Consider the following 25,432-nt stretch of genomic DNA (forward strand, 5'->3'; position numbering starts at 1 on the left):
TTGTGATTTTTCAGAATCTTGGTTTAAATAGGTATTGTGCAGAATATAAAACAATGATCAGCTCAACTGTCTGAGATCGAATTATAAGTTTGAAAAATGCAAAAGTCAAGTCTACTTTTACATCCTCTTCCTATCTAATGTCCTGATGAAGACAACGACTCACAAACATACTGAGATCCGTTTAATAGTTTCTGAAGATTTTTCCTGTAAAATGGCTTGTATTTCCACAGATATAACAGTGAAGAAATAAACTTTTCAATTTGACATGAAATATAAAAGAAGTTTTACAAATATATCCATAAAATTTAACTGCTCATAACACTATACATGGTAAATATGACCAACCTCTTAGCTTCTAGACTATTTAAAACAGAGAAACAATATGTCATCTCAGCTAAAAAGAAACAACTTCCCTTTCATCGAGTTTATTTTTGTTTAGAAACAGTTAAGTAGAACTGGAAAAATACTTGCTTTTCCTTATCCTCCTCTAGGAATTCTGCATGAGGGTGAAAACTTGAGAGGATATTAGTTTTACTAAGAAGAAATACTGAACCTTCTTCTGTTTTACTGATTCAGTAATGCTTACATTCTTTTAAAAAGATCCTGGAGTTGTCTCATTGGTCTTCGACTGGGTCATAAAGAAATGATGACAGAGCTGTGCTCTCCTTCTAGCATTAAAGGAGGAACTTCATACCCTCAGCCTATGAAGGTTAAACTCTGGGGTTGTAAGAGCTACAGCCAAAAGAACAGCGCTAGATCCAGCTTAAAATCAAGGTTCTGTGGTTTGCCTATTAGAAATTCCACTGTTACAAGGCAGGATTGCATGAAGATAAGTTTTTTAGCCAGCACTGACAATGTTGTGATCATATATCCTTTCATGCAAATCCAAAGAACAGAATGGCTTTAAAAAGAAAAGATCAAAATCATAGAACTGCAGGTAACACTTCTATAATCTATGTGAGACTTAAATTAAGAAAGAGAAAACATGCTCCTTTTTAAACTCTCAAAAAGTGCCCAAATAACAATACTGAGCTCCCAAATGACAGGGGTTTGAATTTTTTTTTAATTTTTTTTATGTAAGCAAAAATAAAGCATGGAAGCTTTATGAAGAAAAGAGTTCTCCTCAACTTTGCTAATATAGTAGATGTAATAACTTAAAATAATTTCCCTACTGCTACTGGAAATAAATTCTACTACAATCATGTGTATGCCAATTCCTGGCATATTTCTGCATCCAGATTCATTCGTCTCCTTAAAGGAGCCCATCATTTTTCCAATGGCTTTCTCCTTTCTTTAAACCCTAACCCTGAAAAATTCTATAACCAGTTATGTCACGTGGCTTCCCTGAGGCACAAAGGTACCAAACTCTATAATTAACTATCGAGGAATGATAAATATGCTCTCTATTTATATTAAAAGATTTTAATTCTTTTGGGCTACAGTTAGGGAAAAACCCCCAGAAAGCTTAATACTCTGCAGTGTGAACTGTAGCCCTTCTTGCAAAAAGCGAAACCAAATAAGGGAAATGTTGTGTTGCAGCATGCATGACCTGGCAGCACCGATTAGTAATAATAAAAACAATTCCAGACTAGAAAAATATTCAGAGTTGTATCCCATTCACTCTAAATCTTTTTTTTTTTTTTTTTTTTTTTGTAATAAACTGGCGTAAACAACTGGAAAAAAAACCTATGGGAATACATCATTGGAGCTCTTCTGGAAACCTAGTCACAAAAGGCATTTCAGTCAGGCTGAGATCAGGATAACTGGTCTGCAATTTCCTATGTGTACACCTGGGGAGTGGAATTTGCCCTTGAATGTATGTCAAGCAAGACATAAAAACAGACATAACCTCTGAGAAGTTACCTTTTCTGAACTGTATTACTGTACTCTGAGCTAGAGTCCTTTATTCTCATATTTTCCAGAGGAAAAAAAAGTCTCATTAACCAAAGTTAGCAGATCTTACTAGCAGTGGCCAAGATGAGCCTGGCTTCCTTCTGCAAACGGGCCACCTTGCTGTGGGGTTCTTTAGACAGGGGACAGGGGACCTCACTTGGAAGTCAAAGGAAAAGGTGTGGTGCTAACAGAGGCGCGGGGGTCACTGTTGCCCCTTCCAAGAGCTTGGAATTTCTACCCAAATTTACTAAAAAGTCGAACTTCTCAGGTTGGAAGATAACTATTTTGGGGTATATGTTGCATGTGGAACTACCAGACCTTGAACTACTATAGTCCTTGAAATAGAAAGTTATATCAGATGGTAACTTTCTGGAAAAAAAAAAAGTTTCTGATAGGTAAAATCCAGTCTTTCTAGATGCAAGACTATTTATTTACCTTACAAGATGCTTTTTAGGGTTATCAAGACTCCTCAAACCACTTTCAAACCACATCGCAAGAAAAGGGACCGTGTGCTTCCTGTATCATTTTGTGGAGCCTAAGGCGGCACAGACTGAAAAGACATATATTCCATCAGTAAAAGCTAATCGTGGGAGACTCTGGCTACACCAAAAGGCATTGGATATATTCTGGGCAATTTCATTGTCCTCTTTCATTCTCTGTCTGCAGGTCAAGCAAGCTATACAGAATTGAGTAAGCTATCAATGAGAGCACTGTGGTTGGATTTTCACAGCACTTAAAAATCACCAAAACAAAAACACCTCATAAACAATAATCTCCAGTGAAAAGTAAAGCTATTTGAAAACTGAGAGGATGAAATTTTTATATATTAAGTCAATTGAAGCAGCAGCAATCAAGACTAATAGATCTTATCACGTTAAGGAAAAGGGCTTTCAGAATGGGTTAGGACAATTGAAATAGGCAAAATATTTGCTAGTAGGCAAACCATGGAAAAACCAATTCAAACAGGAATGCAGTAGATTAGAATCATATATCTTTACAAAGGTTAAAAAAATGCAGCATGAATCTGCAATGGTCAATTTAAGAGGATATTAATTTAAACATACTTGCTCCATGTGGCAGGAATCTATTTCATCCCAGCCAGCTCTGGTAGTCGCATGTCCTAAAGGATCTTTACATCACGGGAACAGTGATACACTGGTACTGAGCACAGAGGATGAACATCCAAGAAGTATTATTCAAAATGAAATGAAACTAACAGAGAGGGCTGGTGGAGCTCATATGAAATTCTGATTTAATTATTCCTCAGTAAACACTCATTTGCTCTCTTGAAATCAGTAATTTCAAATGCTCTCTGCAGATGTACCACTTGGTGTTGTGTATATCTAATGATCACATTTAAATTTAGTCTGATTTGCAAACATTTTCAAAACTTATAGGGCTCTGTAAGCTGCAAGGGAAGGTGACAGATGGCAGAAAGAGGGTGAACAAAACTGACTGTATTGTTGTAATATGTTGCTTTTTAACTTCACGGAATTTTGGCTTTCCTAAGAAAAACTTAGGAAATTCCAACGAGTAGTTTTAAAAAGTAAAATCTTATTTTAAATCACTCTTAAATTATTCAGTGAGCAAGTAAACTTGATATTATATTACCTGGGCCATGTTTTCTGCTGCAATAATCACTCTCATTTAATGAATTTTTAAGGGCAGCTACATTTTAATCAACCAAACAGTTTTGGCTATGCACGATGAGATCAGGGATAGACCATGTCAGACCAAAAATAACAAAAGGCAGACTAAAAAGTTATGGGAAACTCTTTGTTTGAAATGCCAAGGTATTTGATGAATGTGTGTATAAAGTAATTAAATTCCACTGAAGTTTAAAAAAAAAAAAGAAAACGTGACAACATATGAATATTCCCTCCCCTCAAAAGAAAAATCAGAGAAAAGCCCCAGATTTCAAAACAATCATCTGTGCCTAAGGTCTCCTGTCCCCCAACATCATCTTATAGAGCTGCCCCTTTGGTATCTGGTCAGATGCTAACCTGTATCAAGTACTTCCAGATACGGCATGTCTAACACCTATACCACACAGCACTGGTTTGCAGTTAAGAGCCAACAACTTTTGAGTAAATTTCTTCTACAGTTTTAAAATGGGATTTAAAGTCCTGTCCAAATTTAACAAAGAAAACTTGTTTTAAAAACCCCAAGGTTAAAACGAAAGTATGGCATTTTAAATCCAATTGTTACAAAGATATTATGGTTTAATTAAGCGGACTTCAATGAGGATGCTGCTATTTTGAGCATGCAACACACCACTGTTATCGTCGATGCCTGGCATGTTTCATCACCACGCCCTTCTTTTTTCCCAGCCTCAGGACCCCCCCTCCCCTTAATGAACGGTATTATAAAAAGGTAAAATCTAGAGTTAGTGGCAAAATCTTCACAGTAACTTGTTAATAAAGTCGTCGTCGATGGCTGTAAAGGGCATCAGTCAACTGGACCTTGGAAAATCAATTTGATGCAGTTCTGTTCCCCAAGCAGCTGCGTGGCACAGAAAGGGCAGGCAGCATGAAATGCATGAGTCCCGTGAGGCAGCGGGATCTGAGACCAATATTTCGCAGACTTCTCTGAGCACACGTGTCCACACGGGGTGAAAGCATGAGTGGGTGGTCCCGCGTCTACATAAAAGCCCGCCTCGCAGCCGAGCCAGAGCGGCACGTAGGGGCCCACAGTCCTGCACATGGGACACTCCCTCTCGTTGGCCTCCGTGTCGCTCCGATGGCCCCAGTTGTGGTAGCCGTGCACGTGGCCACAGCTGAGGTACGCCCAGGGCTGCTTCTCCTCCACCACCTCTTTCCTGTTGATGCTGGGGAAGGCCAAGGTGTTGAGCCCCACAGGGCACTGTGGCCGGGCAGCGTTGATCTCCTGCCGCAGGGCTTCAATGTGCTTCTGGGTTGGGGTGTGAAAGAGGCCATCTGCTGTCCTCCAGAGCAGGGTGGCCCCGCACAGGTCGATGAGGGAGCCGTCCTGCAGGACGTTGGTCTCGCTTTCCACCTACAAGTTTGACAGACATGCCTTTTAAAAGCAAAATTTGACAAACCACGCTAACGTTTTTGTCCTCTTAAAGATCATCTCCGTAGTCAACACAGGGGGGCAGTTTATCCCATGGCCTTCCTGCAAAACAGGACTAGGTGGGTAACTCACCCTCCCTGAGCTTCCCTTTCCTCATCTGAACACTGGATGTAAATCACGTATGTGAAACACACAAAGCCCTGAGCGCGGATACATTTACTTTACGTGTTCAATTAATGTAGTGGTTATTTTAACAAACGTCACAAATCTCCTTAGATTTTTAGTTTTCCTCCTCAAGTCAACAACACAACTCCTCCTTGGTCTCATAAGGGACAGGAGATGTCCAGCCAGTCCATCTGGTGAAGACTCATGCTCATTTAGACCAGAGCCAATCCAGAAGACCCCTAGGGGGGCCCTGCAGTAAATACTATAGTGGTGCCAACGACTCTTGACCTTCGGCTTCACACAATCTATCATCTATCCTGCATTCCTAAGGTCTGGAGTAGAAGCGCTCACTGTGAGCTTTGGAACATCATTTAATCCCAGCTTACCCTTCCCCCTCCCTGTGTCCTCAAGGCTGTTCTCTACATCTGCGTCTTTATTTCTGTCCTGCCCCTAGAGACTGGCTGTGCTATGTACCAAGTGCTCACAAGATTGATTAACAGCTGACAAGCAGCACAGTTAGACATGATCCGCAGGAGCCTGACCCGTCTCCGTGGGCCACCTGTGCTCTGTGGAGGCACTTAGGTGCACTGCCCTTTGGCACGTGCCACGAGTGACCTCTGTCGAGAATTCTCTATCCCGGCTCACCCCACCCCTAGTCTACCCCTGGGCCTGGCAAACTCCCACTCATCGTTCAGGGCTCACGTGGATGGCACTTTGCCTGGAAGTTGTCCTTTAATGACAACAGCGGTCCTTCCCCAAAAAAGTATCCATACTGGTAGTTAGAAAAAGCTAAAATCCCAACAAAATGATAAATCTCAATACTTTACAGGAAAAACACGGTGACTGCTTTTTGAATAGCCTTTAAGTTGCTGAAGCTCTCTCCTCGCCCCACTCCCACCCTGAACACCTCCTAGTCTCCTCCCTTCTCGCTGGGTATCAGGAGCCTCCCTTCTCTTCCCGACCACTGGTAATTCTCGGGAGGTCTCATCTCTGCATAAACTTTGTAAGAAGAAGGACACTGCTGTGGTAATAAGCTGGAGTTTAGGCTATGTTTTTCTTTATGATTATTTTTATTCATTGCTTTTTCTTTATAAATATATTTTATTAAAATATACACAGGGCTTCCCTGGTGGCACAGTGGTTGAGAGTCCGCCTGCTGATGCAGGGGACACGGGTTCGTGCCCCGGTCCGGGAGGATCCCACAGGCCGCGGAGCGGCTGGGCCTGTGAGCCATGGCTGCTGAGCCTGTGCTCTGCAATGGGAGAGGCCACAACACTAAGAGGCCCACGTACCACCAAAAAAAAAAAAAAAAAAAAAGTATATATATATATACACACACACAGATGCTGTTTTTATCTTATTCATGACTACTAGATTGATTATATCATGGTCAGAGAATATAGTTCATATGATTTCAGTCTTCTGAAATTTATTTTTGAATTTTTATTTTCTGTTGGAGTATAGCTGATTAACAATGTTATGTTAGTTTCAGGTGTATGGCAGAGTGATTCAGTTATACATATATATGTATATATTCTTTTTCAAGTTCTTTTCCCATTTAAGTTATTACAGAATATTGAGCAGAGTTCCCTATGCTATACAGTAGGTCCTTGTTGGTTATCTATTTTAAATATAATAGTGTGTATATGTCAATCCCAAACTCCCAATTTTTTCCCTCTCTCTCACCTTTCCCCTTTGGTGACCATAAGTTTGTTTTCTAAGTCTGTGAGTCTGTTTCTGTTTTGGAAATACGTTCGTTTGTATTATTATTATTTTTTAGATTCTTCACATAAGTGATATCATATGATATTTGTCTTTCTCTGACTTACTTCACTCAGTGTGATAATCTCCAGGTCCATCCATGTTGCTGAATAAGGCATTATTTCATTCTTTTTAATGGGTGAGTACTATTCCATTGTATATATGCACCACATCTTCTTTATCCATTCATCTGTCGAAGGACATGAGCTGTTTGTAACTTTTGGGGATTAATCCCTTGTGGGTCGCATTGTTTGCAAATATTTTTTTCCCATTCTGTGGGTTGTCTTATCATTTTGTTTATGGTTTCCTTTGCTGTGCAAAAGCTTTTGAGTTTAATTAGGTCCTGTTTGTTTATTTTTGTTTTTATTTTCATTACTCTAGGAGATGGGTCAAAAAAGATATTGCTGCGATTTATGTCAAAGAGTGTTCTACCTACGTTTTCCTCTAAGAGTTTTATACTATCAGGTCTTACATTTAGGTCTTTAATCCATTTTGAGTTTATTTTTGTGTATGGTGTTAAAGAATGTTCTAATTTCATTATTATACATGCAGCTCTCCAGTTTTCCCAACACCATTTATTGAAGAGACTGTCTTTCCTCCATTGTATAGTTTTGTCTTCTTTGTCATAGATTGACCGTAGGTGCGTGGGATTATTTCTGGGCTTTCTATCCTCTTCCATTGATCTATACTTGTTTTTGTGCCAGTACCACACAGTTCTGAGGACTGTAGCTTTGTAGTATAGTGTGAAGTCAGGAAGCCTGAATCCTTGAGCTCCATTTTTCTTTATCAAGATTGCTTTGGTTTTCGGTGTCTTTTGTGTCTCCATACAATTAAGAATTTTTTGTTCTAATTCTGTGAAAAATGCCATTGGTAATTTGCTAGGGATTGCACTGAATCTGTAGATTGCCTTGGGTAGTATAGTCATTTTCACAATATTGATTCTTCCAATCCAAGAACACGGTATATTTTTCCATCTGTTTGTGTCATCTTTGTTTTCTTTCATCAGAGTCTTACAGTTTTTTGAGTAAAGGTCTTTTGCTTCCTAGGTAAGTTTATTCCTAGGTATTTTATTTTTTGTTGTGATGGTACATGGGATTGTTTCTGTAATTTCTCTTTCTGATCTTTCATCGTTAGTGTATAGAAATGCAACAGATTTCTGTGTTCTAATTTTGTATCCAGCAACTTCACCAAATTCACTGATGACTTCTAGTAGTTTTCTGGTAGCATCTTTAGGATTTGCCATGTACAGCATCATGTCATTTGCAAACAATGACAGTTTTACTTCTTCTTTTCCAATTTGGATTCCTTCTATTTTTTTTTTTTCTCTGATTGCCATGGCTATGAGTGCCAAAACTATGTTGAATAAAAGTGGCAAGAGTGGACATCATGGACATCCCTGTCTTTTTCATGATCTTAGAGGAAATGCTTTCAGCTTTCACCACTAAGTATGTTAGCTGTAGCTTTGTCACATATCACCTTTATTTTGTTGAGGTACGTTCCTTCTGTGCCCACTCTCTAAAGAGGAGTTTTTATCTGAAATGGATGTTGAATTTTATCAAAAGTTTTTTCTGCATATATTGATATCATCATGTGGTTTTTATTCTCCAATTTGTTGATGTGGTGCATCACACTGATTGATTTGCAGATACTGAAAAATCCTTGCACCCCTGGGATAAATCCCACTTGATCATTGTTGTATGATCCTTTTAGCATATTGTTGGAGTGGGTCTGCTAGTATTTTGTTGAGGATTTTTGCATCTAAGTTGATGAGTGATATTGGTCTATAATTTTCTTTCTTTGTGTGTGATATCTTTGTCTGGTTCTGTATCAGGGTGATGGTGGCCTCAGAGAATGACTTTGGGAGTGTTCCTTACTCTGCAATTTTTTGGAATAGTTTCAGAAGGATAGGTGTTAACTCTTCCCTAAATTGTTTTGTAGAATTCATCTGTGAAGCCATCTGGTCCTGGAATTTTGCTTATTGTAATTTCTAAATGACTGATTCAATTTCAGCACTGGTAATTTGGTCTGTTCATATTTTCTATTTCTTCCTGGTTCAGTCTTGGGAGAGTATACCTTTCTAAGAATTTGTCCATTTCTTCTAGGTTGTCCATTTGGTTGGCGTATAGTTGCTTATAGTAGTCTCTTATGATCCTTGTGTTTCTGTGGTGTTAGCTGTAACTTCTCCATTTTCATTTCTAATTTTACTGATTTGGGCCCTCTCCCTTTTTTTCTCGATGAGTTTGTCTAAAAAAGTTTATCGGTTTTGTTTATCTTCTCCAAGAACCAGCTTTTAGTTTCACTGCTCTTTTCTATTGTTTACGTCATCTCTATTTCATTTATTTCTGCTCTGATCTTTATTTCTTTCATTCTACTAACTTTGGGTTTTGTTTGTTTTTCTTTCTCTACTTGCTTTAGGTGTGAGGTTCGGTTATTTGAGACTTTTCTTGTTTCCTGAGGCAAGAGTGTATTGCTATGAACTTCCCTCTTAGAACTGCTTTTGCTGCATCCCATAGGTTTTGGGTTGTGGTGCTTTCATTTTCATTTGTCTCCAGGTATTTTTTGATTTCTTTAGTGATCCATTGTCTGTTTAGTAGCATATTGTTTAAGCTCCATGTGTTTGTGTGGTTTTTTTTTTACAGGTTTTTTTTTCTTCTTTTAGATGATTTCTAATCTCATAGTGTCATGGTCAGAAAAGATGCTTGATATGATTTCAATTTTCTTAAATTTACCGAGGCTCACTTTGTGGTCCAGCATGTGTCATTCCTGGAGAATGTTCCATGTGCACTTGAAAAGAATGTGTATTCTGCTGCTTTTGGATGGAATGCTCTATAAATATCAATTTAGTCCATCTGGTCTAATGTGTCATTTAAGGCCTGTGTTTCCTTATTGATTTTCTGTCTGGATGATCTGTCCATTGGTGAAAGTGGGGTGTTAAAGTCCCCCACTATTATTGTGTTACTGTCAATTTCTCCTTTTATGGCTATTAGTGTTTGCCTTATATATTGATGTGCTCCTATGTTGGGTGCATGTATATTTACAGGTGTTATATCTTCTTCTTGGATTGATCCCTTGATCATTATGTAGTGTCCTTCTTTGCCTCTTGTAACAGTCTTTATTTTAAAGTCTATTTTATCTGATATGAGTGTTGCCACTATAGCTTTCTTTTCATTTCCATTTGCATGGAATACCTTTTTCCGTTCCCTCACTTTCAGTCTGTATGTGTCCCTAGATCGGAAGTGGTTCTCTTGTAGACAGCATATATACGGGTCTTGTTTTTTGTATCCATTCAGCCAGTCTATGTCTTTTGGTTGAAGCATTTAATCTGTTTATGTTTAAGGTAATTATTGATATGTATGTTCCTACTGCCATTTTGTTAATTGCTTTGGATTTGTTTTTGTAGGTCTTTTTTCTCCCCTTCCTCTTTTGTACTCTTGTGATTTGATGACTAACTTTATTACTGTGTTTGGATTCCTTTTTCTTTTTCATGTATCTATTGTAGATTTTTGGTTTGCGGTTACCATGATGGCAGTCTATAAACAAGAGTGTTTTTAATTTCAACTACAGCTTATATATAAATAAGATTCTTTTAATTTCAAATGCATTTCCAGTGTCCTGCATTTGTACACTTCTCACGATTGCTGGTTTTGATATCATATTTGTGTGTGGAGGATTTCCTACCTTTACCAGTGAGCTTTTCCATTCATAATTTTCTTGTTTCTACTTGTGGCCTTTTATTTTTTTCTGCCTAGAGAAGTTCCTTTAGCATTTGTTGCAAAGCTGGTCTGGTGATGCTGAATTCTCTTAGCTTCTGCTTGTCTGTAAATCTGATTTCTCCATTTAATCTTAATGAGAGCTCTGCTGGGTAGAGTATTCTTGGTTGTAGGTTCTTCCCTTTCATCAGTTTAAATATATCATGCCACTCCCTTCTGGCCTGTAGAGTTTCTGCTGAAAAATCAGATGATAACCTTATGGCAAATCCCTTGTATGTTATTTGTTGCTTTTCCCTTGTTGCTTTCAATACTTTGTCTATAACTCTTGTCAGTTTGATTACTATGTGTCTTGGCATGTTCCTCCTTGGCTTTATCCTGCCTGGGACTCTCTGCACTTCCTGGACTTGGGTGTCTGTTTCCTTTCCCATGTTAGAGAAGTTTTCAGCTATTATCTCTTCAAATATCTTTTCAGGTCCTTTCTCTCTCTTCTCCATCTGGGATCCTTATAATGTGAATGTTGGTGTGTTTAATTTCGTCCCAGAGGCCTCTTAGACTATCCTCATTTCTTTTCATTCTATTCCATGGCAGTCATTTCCGCCATGTTGTCTTCCAGTTCACTTATCTGTTCTTCTGCCTCATTTATTCTGCTGTTGATTCCGTCTAGTATATTTTTCAGTTCTGTTATTGTATTGCTCACTTCTTTCTGTTTGTTCTTTAGTTTGTCTAGGTCTTTGTTAAACACTTCTTGTATCTTCTCGGTGTGTGCCTCCATTCTTTTTCTGAGATCTTGGATCATCTTTACTATCATTACTCTGAATTCTATTTTGGGTAGATTGCCTATCTCCACTTCATTTAGTTGTTCTTCTTGGGTTTCTTCTTGTTCCTTTGTCTGGGACGTATTCCTCTGGCATCTCATTCTGTGTAATTTTTTTGTAATTGCGGTTTCCATTCTGCAGGCTGCAGGGTTGCAATTCTCCTTCTGCTGTCTGCCTCCTGGTGGATGAGGCTGGCCTAAGAGGCTTGTGCAGGCTTCCTGGTGGTAGGGACTGGTTCCTGCCCACTGATGGATGGAGCTGGGTCTTGTACGTCTGGTGGGCAGGGCTGTGTCAGGGGGTGTGTTTAGCACACAGCTGTGTGCTCAGGAAAACTTTCAGCAGCCTGTTTGCTGATGGCTGGGGCTGTGTTCCTGCTCTATTGGTTGTTTGGCCTGAGGCATTACAAGGCTGTTGGGTGGGGCCAGGTCTTGGTGAGAAAATGGTGGCCTCCAGGAGGGCTCACGCTAATGAGTACTCCTCAGGACTACCACTGCCAGTGTCTGTCACTGCAGTGAGCCACAGCCGCCCCTGCCTACACAGGAAATCCTCCAATACCAGCAGGTAGGTCTGGTTCTATTATGAGGTCACTGCTTTTTTCCCTGGTTCCTGGTGTGCACGAGAACTTGTGTGTGCCCTCCAAGAGTGAAGTTTCTGTTTCCCCCAGTCCTTTGGAGGTCCTGAAATCAAACCCCTTCAAAACCAGATGCTCTGGGGGCTCCTCTTCCCATTTCTAGAACCCCAGGCTGGGGCTCAGAACTTTCACTCCCATGGGAGAACCTCTGCAATGTAATTATTTTCTAGTTTGTGGGTCACCCATATGGTGGGTATGGGATTTGATTTTATCGTTATTGCTCCCCTCCTACCATCCCACTGTGGCTGCTTCTTTGTCTTTGGATGTAGGATATCTTTTTTGGTAGGTTCCAGTGATTTTTTTGTTGATGGTTGTTCAACAGTTAGTTGTGATTTTTGTGTTTTCATAAGAAGAGGTGAGCTCACATTCTTCTACCCTGCCATCTTATCTCTGCCCCCGGCCATGTTGTTAAACAACCTTCCTTTTCCTTCCTGTAGGGCAGTTCTTGGTAAACAACATCTTACAAATTTTCAGTCTGTGGTCTTCTATATTCCACACACTCTTGACTCCCATGTCTAGGACAGGTGTCCCTCTGAGGGACTCCTGTGCCTTTCAGTACTTTCTTTATGACTGTACTTATCACACAATATCCTAATGATTTGAGGTCTTGCCTGTAACCTTTTCCAGACTCCACAATTTGAGGGCAGAGCTCTGGACATCCTGGTCACTGCCAGATTTCCAGTTCCTAGCTCCTGCTTAATCATGGCAACCAATTATGGACTGTTCCTGGGTACAGCACTGCTCCAATCTTACTCGTTCTCACAGTAATCCTAAAGGATATATACTAGCATTATTCCGGTTACCTGGATGTGAGGCCAGGTACAGAGAGGTCAAGTCACTGACTCAAGACTGCAGATCTACTAAGTGGTAGACCAGGACTTGGACCTATGGCCTGACCTCAGAACCACTAATACACAGTGGCTGCTCAAACAGTAGCCTGTTTTCCCTCTTAGCTGTTATTTTTATGTGCTCTTTCTATCTGTGAACAAAATACATGAACCAGAGTAGACAAGAAACTCATCCTGTGATGTGCTGTCCAGGACCCAGTGTATGCTTTCTATCTGCCCAGGGAGGCAATGCTCTGGTGATGGTGAGAGCCAGGTGTGACTCCCCACATGATGGTACTGAGTAGAAGCCAGGAGTTCAGGCTTTAACGCAGGAGGACCTGTGTTTCAATCCCATCTGCTGTTACCTTCTAACTCTGTGACTGGGCATTATTTAACCTCTCTATGCTACACCTTCCTCATCCATAAGATGGGGATAATTCCACTTCTCTGACAAGGCTGATGTGCAGATTAAATGAGCTAATGTCTCTGAAATGTTAATGCAGTGTCTGCACTCAGCAAACATACACCGACTTCTTACTATTGCTGTTATAATGATGCCCTACTTAGGGCAACCTAGCTCAGTTTTGTGATGATCAGAAACACAAAAAGTTATTTGGAAAAACAGCCTTCACATTCTCTTCCCTATTTACAATCTCTTGCAAAGTGTTTAAACAAAGTTTATTGAATTTGTTTGGCTTTCTTAGAAAATGCTTTTCATATTTACTCAGCCATGATGCTCAAGATTGGGCCTTATCATAAAAGGCAGAAGCTATACCTGCAACTGAATAATGGTGTAAACTAGGAATAAAAATAACAATTCCTGAAAAACAAACATCCAGTAGAGAATAGCAAACCAAGTTAGTAAAATAGTCCCCCACCTTCGTTTTCCATCTTAGGAATATTCGGTTATCATGCCGCTCTCTGAAAAAATGCTAGATCACATCTTGTATTCCCTATATTTTTTCTCTGGTGGTTTGGAAGAAATTATTTGTTCTCTCTTGTTCTAGCTTCTACCTAACAATTAATAAAATTTCCACTCCAGTACTTTTAATTAAGAACCTTTTAGTGCTGTGCCCCATGCTTATGGCAAGATCAGAAACCCAAAGCCTCCTAGTTTTCTTTTTTTTAAATCTTTATTGGAGTATAATTGCTTTACAATGTTGTGTTACTTTCTGCTGTATACGAAGTGAGTCAGCTATACCTATACTTATATCCCCATATCTCTTCCCTCTTGCATCTCCCTCCCACCTTCCCTATCCCACCCCTCTAGGTGGTCACAAAGCACTGAGCTGATCTCCCTGTTTAATGCACCTGCTTCCCACTAGCTAGCTATTTTACATTGGATAGTGTGTATATGTCAATGCTACTCTCTCACTTCATCCCAGCTTACCCCTTTCCCCTCCCCATGCCCTCAAGTCCATTCTCTCCTTCTGTGTGTTTATTCCTGTCCTGTCCCTAGGTTCGTGAGAACCATTTTTTTTAGATTCCATATATCTGTGTTAGCATACAGTATTTGTTTTTCTTCTTGTTTTACTTCACTCTGTATGACAGACTCTAGGTCCATCCACCCCACTACAAATAACTCAATTTCGTTTCTTTTTATGGCTGAGTAATATTCCATTGTATATATGTGCCACATCTTCTTTATCCATTCATCTGTCGATGGACACTTAGGTTGCAAAGTCTATTTAAGTTATTAAAATTATTCTCGGGGCGGAGGGGAAGAGTAAGACGCGGAGATCACCTTCCTCCCCACAGATACACAAGAAATACATCTACACATGGAGCAACTCCTACAGAACACCTACTGAATGCTGGCAGAAGACCTCAGACCTCCCAAAAGGCAAGAAACTCCCCATGTACCTGGGTAGGGTAAAAGAAAAAAAGAAAACACAGAGACAAAAGAATAGGGATGGGACCTGTACCAGTGGGAGAGAGCTGTGAAGGAGGAAAGGTTTCCACAAACTAGGAAGGCCCTTCGTGGGCAGAGACTAAGGGAGGCAGAGGAGGGAGCTTCAGTGCCGCAGAGGAGAGCACAGCAACAGGGGTGCGGAGGGCAAAACGGGGAGATTCCCGCACAGAGGATCGGTGCTGACTGGCACTCACCAGCCCGAGAGGCTTGTCTGCTCACCCGCCGGGGTGGGCGGGGCTGCAAGCTGAGGCTCAGGCTTTGGTCGGAGCGCAGGGAGAGGACTGGGGTTGGCGGAGTGAACACAGCCTGCAGGGGGATAGTGCGCCACGGCTAGCCAGGAGGGAGTCCAGGAAAAGGTCTGGAGCTGCCGAAGAGGCAAGAGACTTTTTCTTACCTCTGTTTCCTGGTGTGCGAGGACAGGGGTTTAAGAGCGCTGCTTAAAGGAACTCCAGAGATGGGTGCGAGCCGCGGCTAAAAGCGCGGACCCCAGAGATGGGAGGGAGACTCTAAGGCTGCTGCTGCCACCACCAAGAAGCCTGTGTGCGAGCACAGATCACTATCCACACCCCTCTTCTGGGGAGGCTGTGCAGCCTGCAACAGCAGCCAGGAGTCAGGGCTCTGCCTCTGAGGTGGGACAGCCAAGTTCAGGACACTGGTCAACAAGAGACCTCCCAGCTCCACAAAATATCAAATGGCGAAAATCTCCCAGAGATCTCCATCTTAACACCAGCACCCAGCTTCACTCAACGACCAGCAAGCTACAGTGCTGGACAACCTATGCCAAACAACTAGAAAAACAGGAACACAACCCCACCCATTAGCAGAGAGGCACCTAAAATCACAATAAGTCCAGAGACACCCCAAAACACACCACCAGACGTGATCCTGCCCACTAGAGAGACAAGATCCAGCCTCATCCACCAGAACACAGGCACTAGTCCCCTCCACCAGGAAGCCTACACAACCCACTGAACCAACCTTAGCTACTGGGGACAGACATCAAAAACAATAGGAACTACGAACCTGCAGCCTGCAAAAAGGAGACCCCAAACACAGTAAGATAAGCAAAATGAGAAGACAGAGAAACACACAGCAGATGAAGGAGCAAGATAAAAATGCACCACACCTAACAAATGAAGAGGAAATAGGAAATCTACCTGAAAAAGAATTCAGAATAATGATAGTAAAGATGATCCAAAATCTTGGAAATAGAATGGACAAAATTCAAGAAACATTTAACAAGGAACTAGAAGAACTAAAGATGAAACAAACAATGATGAACAAAACAGTAAATGAAATGAAAAATACTCTAGATGGGATCAGTAGCAGAATAACTGAGGCAGAAGAACGGATAAGTGACCTGGAAGATAAAATAGTGGAAATAACTACTGCAGAGCAGAATAAAGAAAACAGAATGAAAAGAACTGAGGACAGTCTCAGAGACCTCTGGGACAACTTTAAATGCACCAACATTCGAATTATAGAGGTTCCAGAAGAAGAAGAGAGAAAGAAAGGGACTGAGAAAATATTTGAAGAGATTATAGTTGAAAACTTCCCTAATATGGGAAAGGAAATAGTTAATCAAGTCCAGGAAGCACAGAGAGTCCCATACAGGATAAATCCAAGGAGAAACACGCCAAGACACATATTAATCAAACCGTCAAAAATTAAATACAAAGAAAGCATATTAACAAGTAACACATAAGGGAATCCCCATAAGGTTAACAGCTGATCTTTCAGCAGAAACTGCAAGCCAGAAGAGAGTGGCAGGACATATTTAAAGTGATGAAGGAGAAAAACCTGCAACCAAGATTACTCTACCCAGCAAGGATCTCATTCAGATTTGATGGAGAAATTAAAACCTTTACAGACAAGCAAAAGCTGAGAGAGTTCAGCACCACCAAACCAGCTTTACAACAAATGCTAAAGGAACTTCTCTAGGCAAGAAACACAAGAGATGGAAAAGACCTATAATAAGGAACCCAAAACAATTTAGAATATGGGTATAGGAACATACATATCAATAATTACCTTAACTGTAAATGGACTAAATGCTCGCACCAAAAGACACAGATTGGCGAATGGATACAAAAACAAGACCCATATATATGCTGTCTACAAGAGACCCACTTCAGGCCTAGAGACACATACAGACTGAAAGTAAGGGAATGGAAAAAGATATTCCATGCAAATGGAAACCAAAAGAAAGCCGGAGTAGCAATTCTCATATCAGACAAACTAGACTTTAAAATAAAGACTATTAGAAGAGACAAAGAAGGACACTACACAGTGATAAAGGGATCAATCCAAGAAGAAGATATAACAATTGTAAATATTTATGCACCCAACATAGGAGCACCTCAATACATAAGGCAAATACTAACAGCCATAAAAGGGGAAATTAACAGTAACACATTCATAGTAGGGGACTTTAACACCCCACTTTCACCAATGGACAGATCATCCAAAATGAAAATAAATAAGGAAACACAAGCTTTAAATGATACATTAAACAAGATGGACTTAATTGATATTTATAGGACATTCCATCCAAAAACAACAGAATACACATTTTCTCAAGTGCTCATGGAATAGTCTCCAGGACAGATCATATCTTGGGTCACAAATCAAGCCTTGGTAAATTTAAGAAAATTGAAATCGTATCAAGTATCTTTTCCAACCACAACGCCATGAGACTAGCTATCAATTACTGGAAAAGATCTGTAAAAAATACAAATACATGGAGGCTAAACAATACACTACTTAATAACGACGTGATCACTGAAGAAATCAAAGAGGAAATCAAAAATACCTAGAAACAAATGACAATGGAGACACAACGACCCAAAACCAATGGGATGCAGCGATGCAGCAAAAGCAGTTCTAAGGGGGAAGTTTATAGCAATACAATCCTACCTTAAGAAACAGGAAACATCTCAAATACACAACCTAACCTTGCACCTAAAGCAATTAGAGAAAGAAGAACAAAAAAACCCCAAAGTTAGCAGAAGGAAAGAATTCATAAAAATAAGATCAGAAATAAATGAAAAAGAAATGAAGGGAACAATAGCAAAGATCAATAAAACTAAAAGCTGGTTCTTTGAGAAGATAAACAAAATAGATAAACCATTAACTAGACTCATCAAGAAAAAAAGGGAGAAGACTCAAATCAACAGAATTAGAAATGAAAAAGGAGAAGTAACAACTGACACTGCAGAAATAAAAAAGATCATGAGAGATTACTACAAGGAACTCTATGCCAATAAAATGGACAACCTGGAAGAAATGGACAAATTCTTAGAAATGCACAACCTGCCAAGGCTGAGGAAGAAATAGAAAATATGAACAGACCAATCACAAGCACTGAAATTGAAACTGTGATTAAAACTCTTCCAACAAACCAAAGCCCAGGACCAGATGGCTTCACAGGCGAATTCTATCAAACAATTAGAGAAGAGCTAACACCTATCCTTCTCAAACTCTTCTAAAATATAGCAGAGGGAGGAACACTCCCAAATTCCTTCTATGAGGCCACTATCACCTTGATACCAAAACCAGACAAGGATGTCACAAAGAAACAAAACTACAGGCCAATATCACTGATGAACATAGATGCAAAAATCCTCAACAAAATAGTAACAAACAGAATCCAACAGCACATTAAAAGGATCATACACCATGATCAAGTGGGGTTTATTACAGGAATGCAACGCTTCTTCAATATATGCAAATCAATCAATGTGATACACCATATTAACGAATTGAAGGAGAAAAACCATATGATCATCTCAGTAGATGCAGAGAAGGCTTTTGACAAAATTCAACACCCATTTATGATAAAAACCCTGCAGAAAGTAGGCATAGAGGGAACTTTCCTCAACATAATAAAGGACATATATGAGAAGCCCACAGCTAACATCATCCTCAATGGTGAAAAACTGAAAGCATATCCACTAAGATCAGGAACAAGACAAGGTTGCCCACTCTCACCACTCTTATTCAACACAGTTTTGGAAGTTTTAGCCACAGCAGAGAAGAAAAGGAAATGAATCCAAATCAGAAAAGAAGAAGTAAAGCTGTCACCGTTTGCAGATGACATGATACTATATGTAGAGAATCCTAAAGATGCTACCAGAAAACTACTAGAGCTAATCAATGAATTTGGTAAAGTTGCAGGATACAAAATTAATGCACAGAAATCTCTTGCATTCTTATACACTAATGATGAAACATCTGAAAGTGAAATCAAGAAAACACTCCCATTTACCATTGCAACAAAAAGAATACAATATCTAGGAATAAACATACCTAAGGAGACAAAAGACCTGTATGCAGAAAATTATAAGACACTGATGAAAGAAATTAAAGATGATACAAACAGATGGAGAGATATACCATGTTCTTGGATTGGAAGAATCAACATTGTGAAAATGACTCTACTACCCAAAGCAATCTACAGATTCAATGCAATCCTATCATACTACCACTGGCATTTTTCACAGAACCAGAACAAAAAATTTAACAATTTGTATGGAAACACAAAAGACCCCGAATAGCCAAAGCAATCTTGAGAACGAAAAACAGAGCTGGAGGAATCAGGCTCCCCGACTTCAGACTATACTACAAAGCTACAGTAATGAAGACAGTAGGGTACTGGCACAAAAACAGAAAGATAGATCAATGGAACAGGATAGAAAGCCCAGAGATAAACCCATGCACATATGGTCACCTTATCTTTGATAAAGGAGGCAGGAATGTACAGTGGAGAAAGGACAGCCTCTTCAATAAGTCGTGCTGGGAAAACTGGACAGGTACATGTAAAAGTATGAGATTAGATCACTCCCTAACACCATACACAACAATAAGCTCAAAATGGATTAAAGACCTAAATGTAAGGCCAGAAACTATCAAACTCATAGAGGAAAACATAGGCAGAACACTCTATGACATAAATCACAGCAAGATCCTTTTTGACCCACCTTCTAGAGAAATGGAAATAAAAACAAAAATAAACAAATGGGACCTAATGAAACTTCAAAGCTTTTGCACAGCAAAGGAAACCATAAACAAGCCCAAAAGACAACCCTCAGAATGGGAGAAAATATTTGCAAATGAAACAATGGACAAAGGATTAATTTCCAAAATTTATAAGCAGCTCATGCAGCTCAATAACAAAAAAACAAACAACCCAATCCAAAAATGGGCAGAAGATCTAAATAGACATTTCTCCAGAGAAGATATACAGACTGCCAACAAACACATGAAAGAATGCTCAATATCATTAATTATTGGAGAAATGCAAATCAGAACTACAATGAGATATCATCTCACACCAGTCAGAATGGCCATCATCAAAAAATCTAGAAACAATAAATGCTGGAGAGGGTGTGGAGAAAAGGGAACACTCTTGCACTGCTAGTGGGAATGTGAATTGGTTCAGCCACTATGGAGAACAGTATGGAGGTTCCTTAAAAAACTACAAATAGAACTACCATATGACCCAGCAGTCCCCCTACTGGGCATATACCCTGAGAAAGCCAAAATTCAAAAAGGGTCATGTACCAAAATGTTCATTGCAGCTCTATTTACAGTAGCCCGGAGATGGAAACAACCTAAGTGCCCATCATCGGATGAATGGATAAAGAAGATGTGGCACATATATACAATGGAATATTACTCAGCCATCAAAAGAAACGAAATTGAGCTATTTGTAATGAGGTGGATAGACTTAGAGTCTGTCATACAGAGTTAAGTAAGTCAGAAAGAGAAAGACGAATACCGTATGCTAACACATATATATGGAATTTAAGAAAAAAAAAATGTCATGAAGAGCCTAGGGGTAAGACAGGAATAAAGACACAGACCTACTGGAGTACGGACTTGAGGATATGGGGAGGGGGAAGGGTGAGCTGTGACAAAGCGAGAGAGAGGCATGGACATATATACACTAACAAACGTAAGGTAGATAGCTAGTGGGAAGAAGCCGCATAGCACAGGGATATCAGCTCGGTGCTTTGTGACCGCCTGGGGGGGTGGGATAGGGAGCATGGGAGGGAGGGAGATGCAAGAGGGAAGAGATATGGGAACATATGTATATGTATAACTGATTCACTTTGTTATAGAGCAGAAACTAACATACCATTGTAAAGCAATTATACCCCAATAAAGATGTTTTAAAAAAAATTATTCTCCATTGAAGAAAGGGTTAAAAACCCAACCGCTTTAGGGCATTTGGGATAAGTAGTAATATTTATAGAAAAAATACAAACATGCCAAGTCAACGTACTATACGAACTATTTCAAGTAAAAAGCTGTAACTGTGACTTTGGTGAATCATATAGGGAATTATATATTAATTTCTTACTATTAACTCAAGGGGAAAAAAAAAAAGCTAACTTAATTATCTTTTAGTCCCAGAAAGTGTAGTAAATAATTCTCTAATTCAAAATTTTTACTAATTAGTCTTAGACTGCTCAGGAGTTTTCCAAATTAGTAAAGTTTTACACTAAAAATAAGTTTATTCTTCTTAAAGTGAATTTAAGCAGAAACCTGTGGTGAAGTATTAATAAGATTGTGCTCTTAAGGTAGTTAGGAGCAAAAGGTAATTTTCTTCCACTATTGGAAAAGCTTAATCATGAAAGGGAAGAAGGCTATTTCCCTCTTACTTGTGGAGGCTCAGGAAATTCTTGTTCTCCTGGGTCAATGGTACACAGCCCTAAGACCTGTACAAAGATTTTGAATTTCAGGGGAGGAAAATGATAGCTTTCGAGTTAGGTGTCTGTAGTTTCATGCCTTATTTGCATGAAGTCCACTCACCAGCTTTCCCCTTTGCTGCGCAGACCTGGTCTCTCGCAAGGTGTACACGTCTCCACAGACAGAGATCTCGCGCCAGACCCCAGGCTGGGACTCCTCAGTGAAGCCCCCTCTCGGATGCATCACCAGGACACCATTGGTCGTGAGCCCATCCATGTGGCCATCGGGGTTTTTCCACTTTGCTGCCTTTTCCTGGAAAGCATACCACAGAAAAGATTATGTTCAACACAAAAAGATTCTAGAATCTCTTTAAACTATTGGGTGAGGGCAGAGGGGAGGAAAGTGAGGAATTTTCATTTTCTACTTAAAGCTAATAATCAGAAGGATAAAAAATGCAGTTAGTCCGACAAAATGAAAGAAGTGCAAAAACAGATGAATGATTTATCGCTGGAGACATATTTACCTTGGGCACTTAAACAAAACCTGATGCCTGAACCTCTCCCTCACAGATTCTTGTTCAAACCACCCCCCGCCCCCAGGTGATTCCAGGAATACAGTATGTATTCTTCGATTCTATTTGTGCAGTGCTTTCATCCTGTTATCTAAAAATGCTTTGTATGAACTCATTATCAGGGAAGTACTAGAAGAAAGAGAAAAAGTTTTTTATTAAACAAACAAAATTTCAAAATATATTAAGCCAACAAGTTGTGGCCACTCCGTTCTGTTTTCATACGAATCAGTGTTGTATCATCAAGGGTGGAAGGCACAAGCGGCTGGATGTAACGGCAGGACAGATGCTCGTGGACACCTGGCCACAGAGCCAGATATTGCTCACATGACTTGGGTAAATCTGATGAGGATAAATAAGCCAGTTATGACTGGTTTAGGGGTGGGCATGTGACTGAGTTCTGGCCAGTGAGGCCTGAGTGAGTCCTTCTGGGAAGCTTCCTGGAAAGGTTTCTTGGTTCTTTAAAAGAGACGAGGAAGAAGCAGTGCCTTTGCTGCCTTTCTTCAGCGGGAAGCTGTCATGCTGTGGGGGCTGGTGGAAGTGCAGGAGCCATCCCACCGCCGCCAGGACCTCGCCTGAGGAAGCTGATGTGCCCAGAGGCAGAGGGCAAGATGGAATGAACCTGGCTCCCCGGATGTCACAGAACACTGCACCAACCAAGCCTGCAGCTGGCCTTCCTGGGCGCTTCTTGCAACGTGATACATTTTTATTACCATTTAGGCCATTTTAAAGTGAGGTTTTTCTCCCCCCCCCGCCCCCCGCAAAAACATCCTGATTCAAAAAGGGGACTATATTAAAACTGGATATTCACTAAAACTGTGGGGTTTTATTTACATGGACATTCTATGAAGGGAGCTATTTTTAGTCTGTTTTGTTCTTTGTGATATCACATCTGTTACACCCAATATGGAACAAAGCAAACACTACGTAACAATTTTTTGAATGAATAAAGGAATAACATTTTCTTTTGCACCCCGATTATCTAGATCTGACCATTTTCCTTCTGAAATACATTATGTATGTTAATACACATACTTTACAAAAGTTAATTACTGTACATATTGTAGTTAATATAGCAAATATAACAAATAACAAGTAACGACAATTATGTTCAGATTTTTAATGATAGCTTTTCAAGCTGGCTGTATGAAAACTACAATCTCACCAGAAGCATTGTGCAAGGCAAATTTTTTGGCCACAATTAAATGTTATATATGATGATAATGGGTGTTTTTCTAGAAACAACATACTGATTAATAGTACTTACGCCAAGAAATATGTTTTTGGAAGAGTCGAATCCGGCTGCGAATATGCGTGCTGTGTACGGTTCGTTCCTGTCACAGACTACCCTGCAGGCAAACCTGGATATGGTGCTCTGTGTAATCTGCGCTTCGTCGTCGTTCTGACTGCCAGAAATTGTGTCTGTAACGACGAAGTCAATAGGGCTTTCTGTTGATCTGCCCACCTAAATAAATCAAATTATACTCAGGATCTACTTGCAAAATAGGATGTCACCACATTCATCACATGAAATGAGTGTTCAGGATCCTTTAACATTCATTATCTCTACTATGAAGGTCGGAATTTAATGAAAAAATCTTCAGTCTGCTCCTTTTCTTGTTTAAGGGAGATGTTATGGTAACCAACCATAAGATTTTAAATGTTAAGAATAACCCAATTTTCTATTCTAGAGGAAAATAGATCTCAATCCAAACAGGTTTCTGATCAGGTAGAAACATTACTTATTACTTTCATAGAAAATCATTTTTTTTTTCTTGTATTTCCAGGTGGGAAAACCCCCAAGATTTTAAAGGAAGCCAGCCAACATAAGCCCTATTTCCGCCACTCTTGCCCAGCTCCAGGGACTGGTTTTCCACACTAAGTGAATCCACCAGTGACTCATGGCACAGAGGGAGAACAAGCCCTACCTCAGACATGAGACCCCAATGCCTATTTCTGTCACTCAGCGTAAATGAGAGTGATGTAAAGGGCTATACAGGTCAGCTCAAAGTTTGAGATGCAGTCATATGAAAGATTTAAAAAGCTGATCCTAACATTTCAATTTTGGATTTAAAAAAAAACTGTCCTGGGAAAGTCTAAAAAGTGGCCAATAATATTTTATTGGCTTACTTTCCTTGGTAAGATTTAAATGCTGCCAGAAAGAATATATTTCATTAGCATGATCTTAGAGTTCTAACAAAGCTTTTCATATTCACTAAATCCAAATAAGACAGGTACTGCTGTGTCCTGTGAACTGGGAAGTATTTGTTTACAGGTAAGGAAATCCTCACGACAAAACATTAAACCGTCTATGTAATGATGTTCTATGAATCTCTAAGTAGGAAACAGTGATAAATGTTATATATGCCAAAGATACGTCTTAAACTAAAATAATTTATATGTAAACAAATCATTTCTTGTTAAATATGATATTAATGTTCTCTCCTAACAAGTGACTTTGATTCTGAAATTGTCAATGGAAGGAACAGACAGAACCCCCAGTGTGTACGTATAAGGCCTCCAAAGTCAATTTCCCAGGTATCTTTATCCTGATCTCAAAATTCTATCTAAAACATAAGCAGTGTAGTACTCTTTTTTGTCCAAATGAATAAAGGTGAAATAAATATAACAAAATGTATATATCTTGCATCATTTAGGTCTGTTTGCTTTGGAACAATATTAAATTTATTTTGTAAATCTCACATACACATTTTCATGCACAGACTATCTCTGTTAAACCAACAGACAACAGACATCTATTTCTTTTGTTTTTTACAACGCTTAATTTCTTGTCCTATTGAAATGTGCCTGGAATAAACTAAACCATGGGGTTCACTGAAACTTATCACCTTGAATAGATGCCTATTGCCTGAACATACAGGTTTAGAAAACATGTAACTTGTTAAAAAATGCAACATAAAACTTGAATTAGAGAGATTATAAAATCATATCATACGATTGATCTTTCTAAAGTTGCAGAACCTTCCCTCTGCTAGATTCATTCAAAAGCTGGATGTGTAACTCAGAAGCTCTACTGATTCAGACTGCTGAGTGTTTTTAAACCTTTTTTTAAAGCTACTCTCTTTTTCAAGTATATAGTACAGTATTATTAACTGCAATCGCCATGCTGTATATTACATCGGAGAACTTACTCATCTTACAGCCAGAAGTTTGTACTGTTCGACCAATATCTCCCCAATTCCATGTGCCCCCCTACCCGCTCCAGCCCCTGGTAACTACTCTCTGTTTTTATGATTTTGATTTTTGTTTTTTAGATTCTACATGTGAGTGATATTACACATCTTTTTCTGTTTATTCCACTTTAGGTTTTTTTTTTTTAATTAGAAAAGTAAGATACTCTGCAAAATATTGCACAAATATAGGAAAGTATACAGGAGACTACTCCAAACTCAGGAACAAATCT

General features: G+C 39.5%; 1 protein-coding gene across 1 annotated transcript in view; it reads right to left on the reverse strand.

The window, feature by feature from the left end:
- Positions 1-208: 208 nt before the first annotated feature.
- PELI2 (pellino E3 ubiquitin protein ligase family member 2) overlaps positions 209-25,432 on the reverse strand; it is a gene marked incomplete at its 5' end in the record, with an annotated part of 201,845 nt that continues 176,621 nt past the window's right edge. The window contains 3 exons of the mRNA XM_082649453.1: positions 209-4,908; positions 21,564-21,752; positions 23,276-23,473. Of these exons, the coding sequence (XP_082505579.1) occupies positions 4,342-4,908; positions 21,564-21,752; positions 23,276-23,473 (954 nt within the window). The 3' untranslated portion in view covers positions 209-4,341. The remainder of the gene's footprint in view (positions 4,909-21,563; positions 21,753-23,275; positions 23,474-25,432) is intronic.

This window comes from Grampus griseus (assembly GCF_964374135.1).
Source record: "Grampus griseus genome assembly, chromosome: 2".
Classification (NCBI taxonomy): Eukaryota; Metazoa; Chordata; class Mammalia; order Artiodactyla; family Delphinidae; genus Grampus; species Grampus griseus.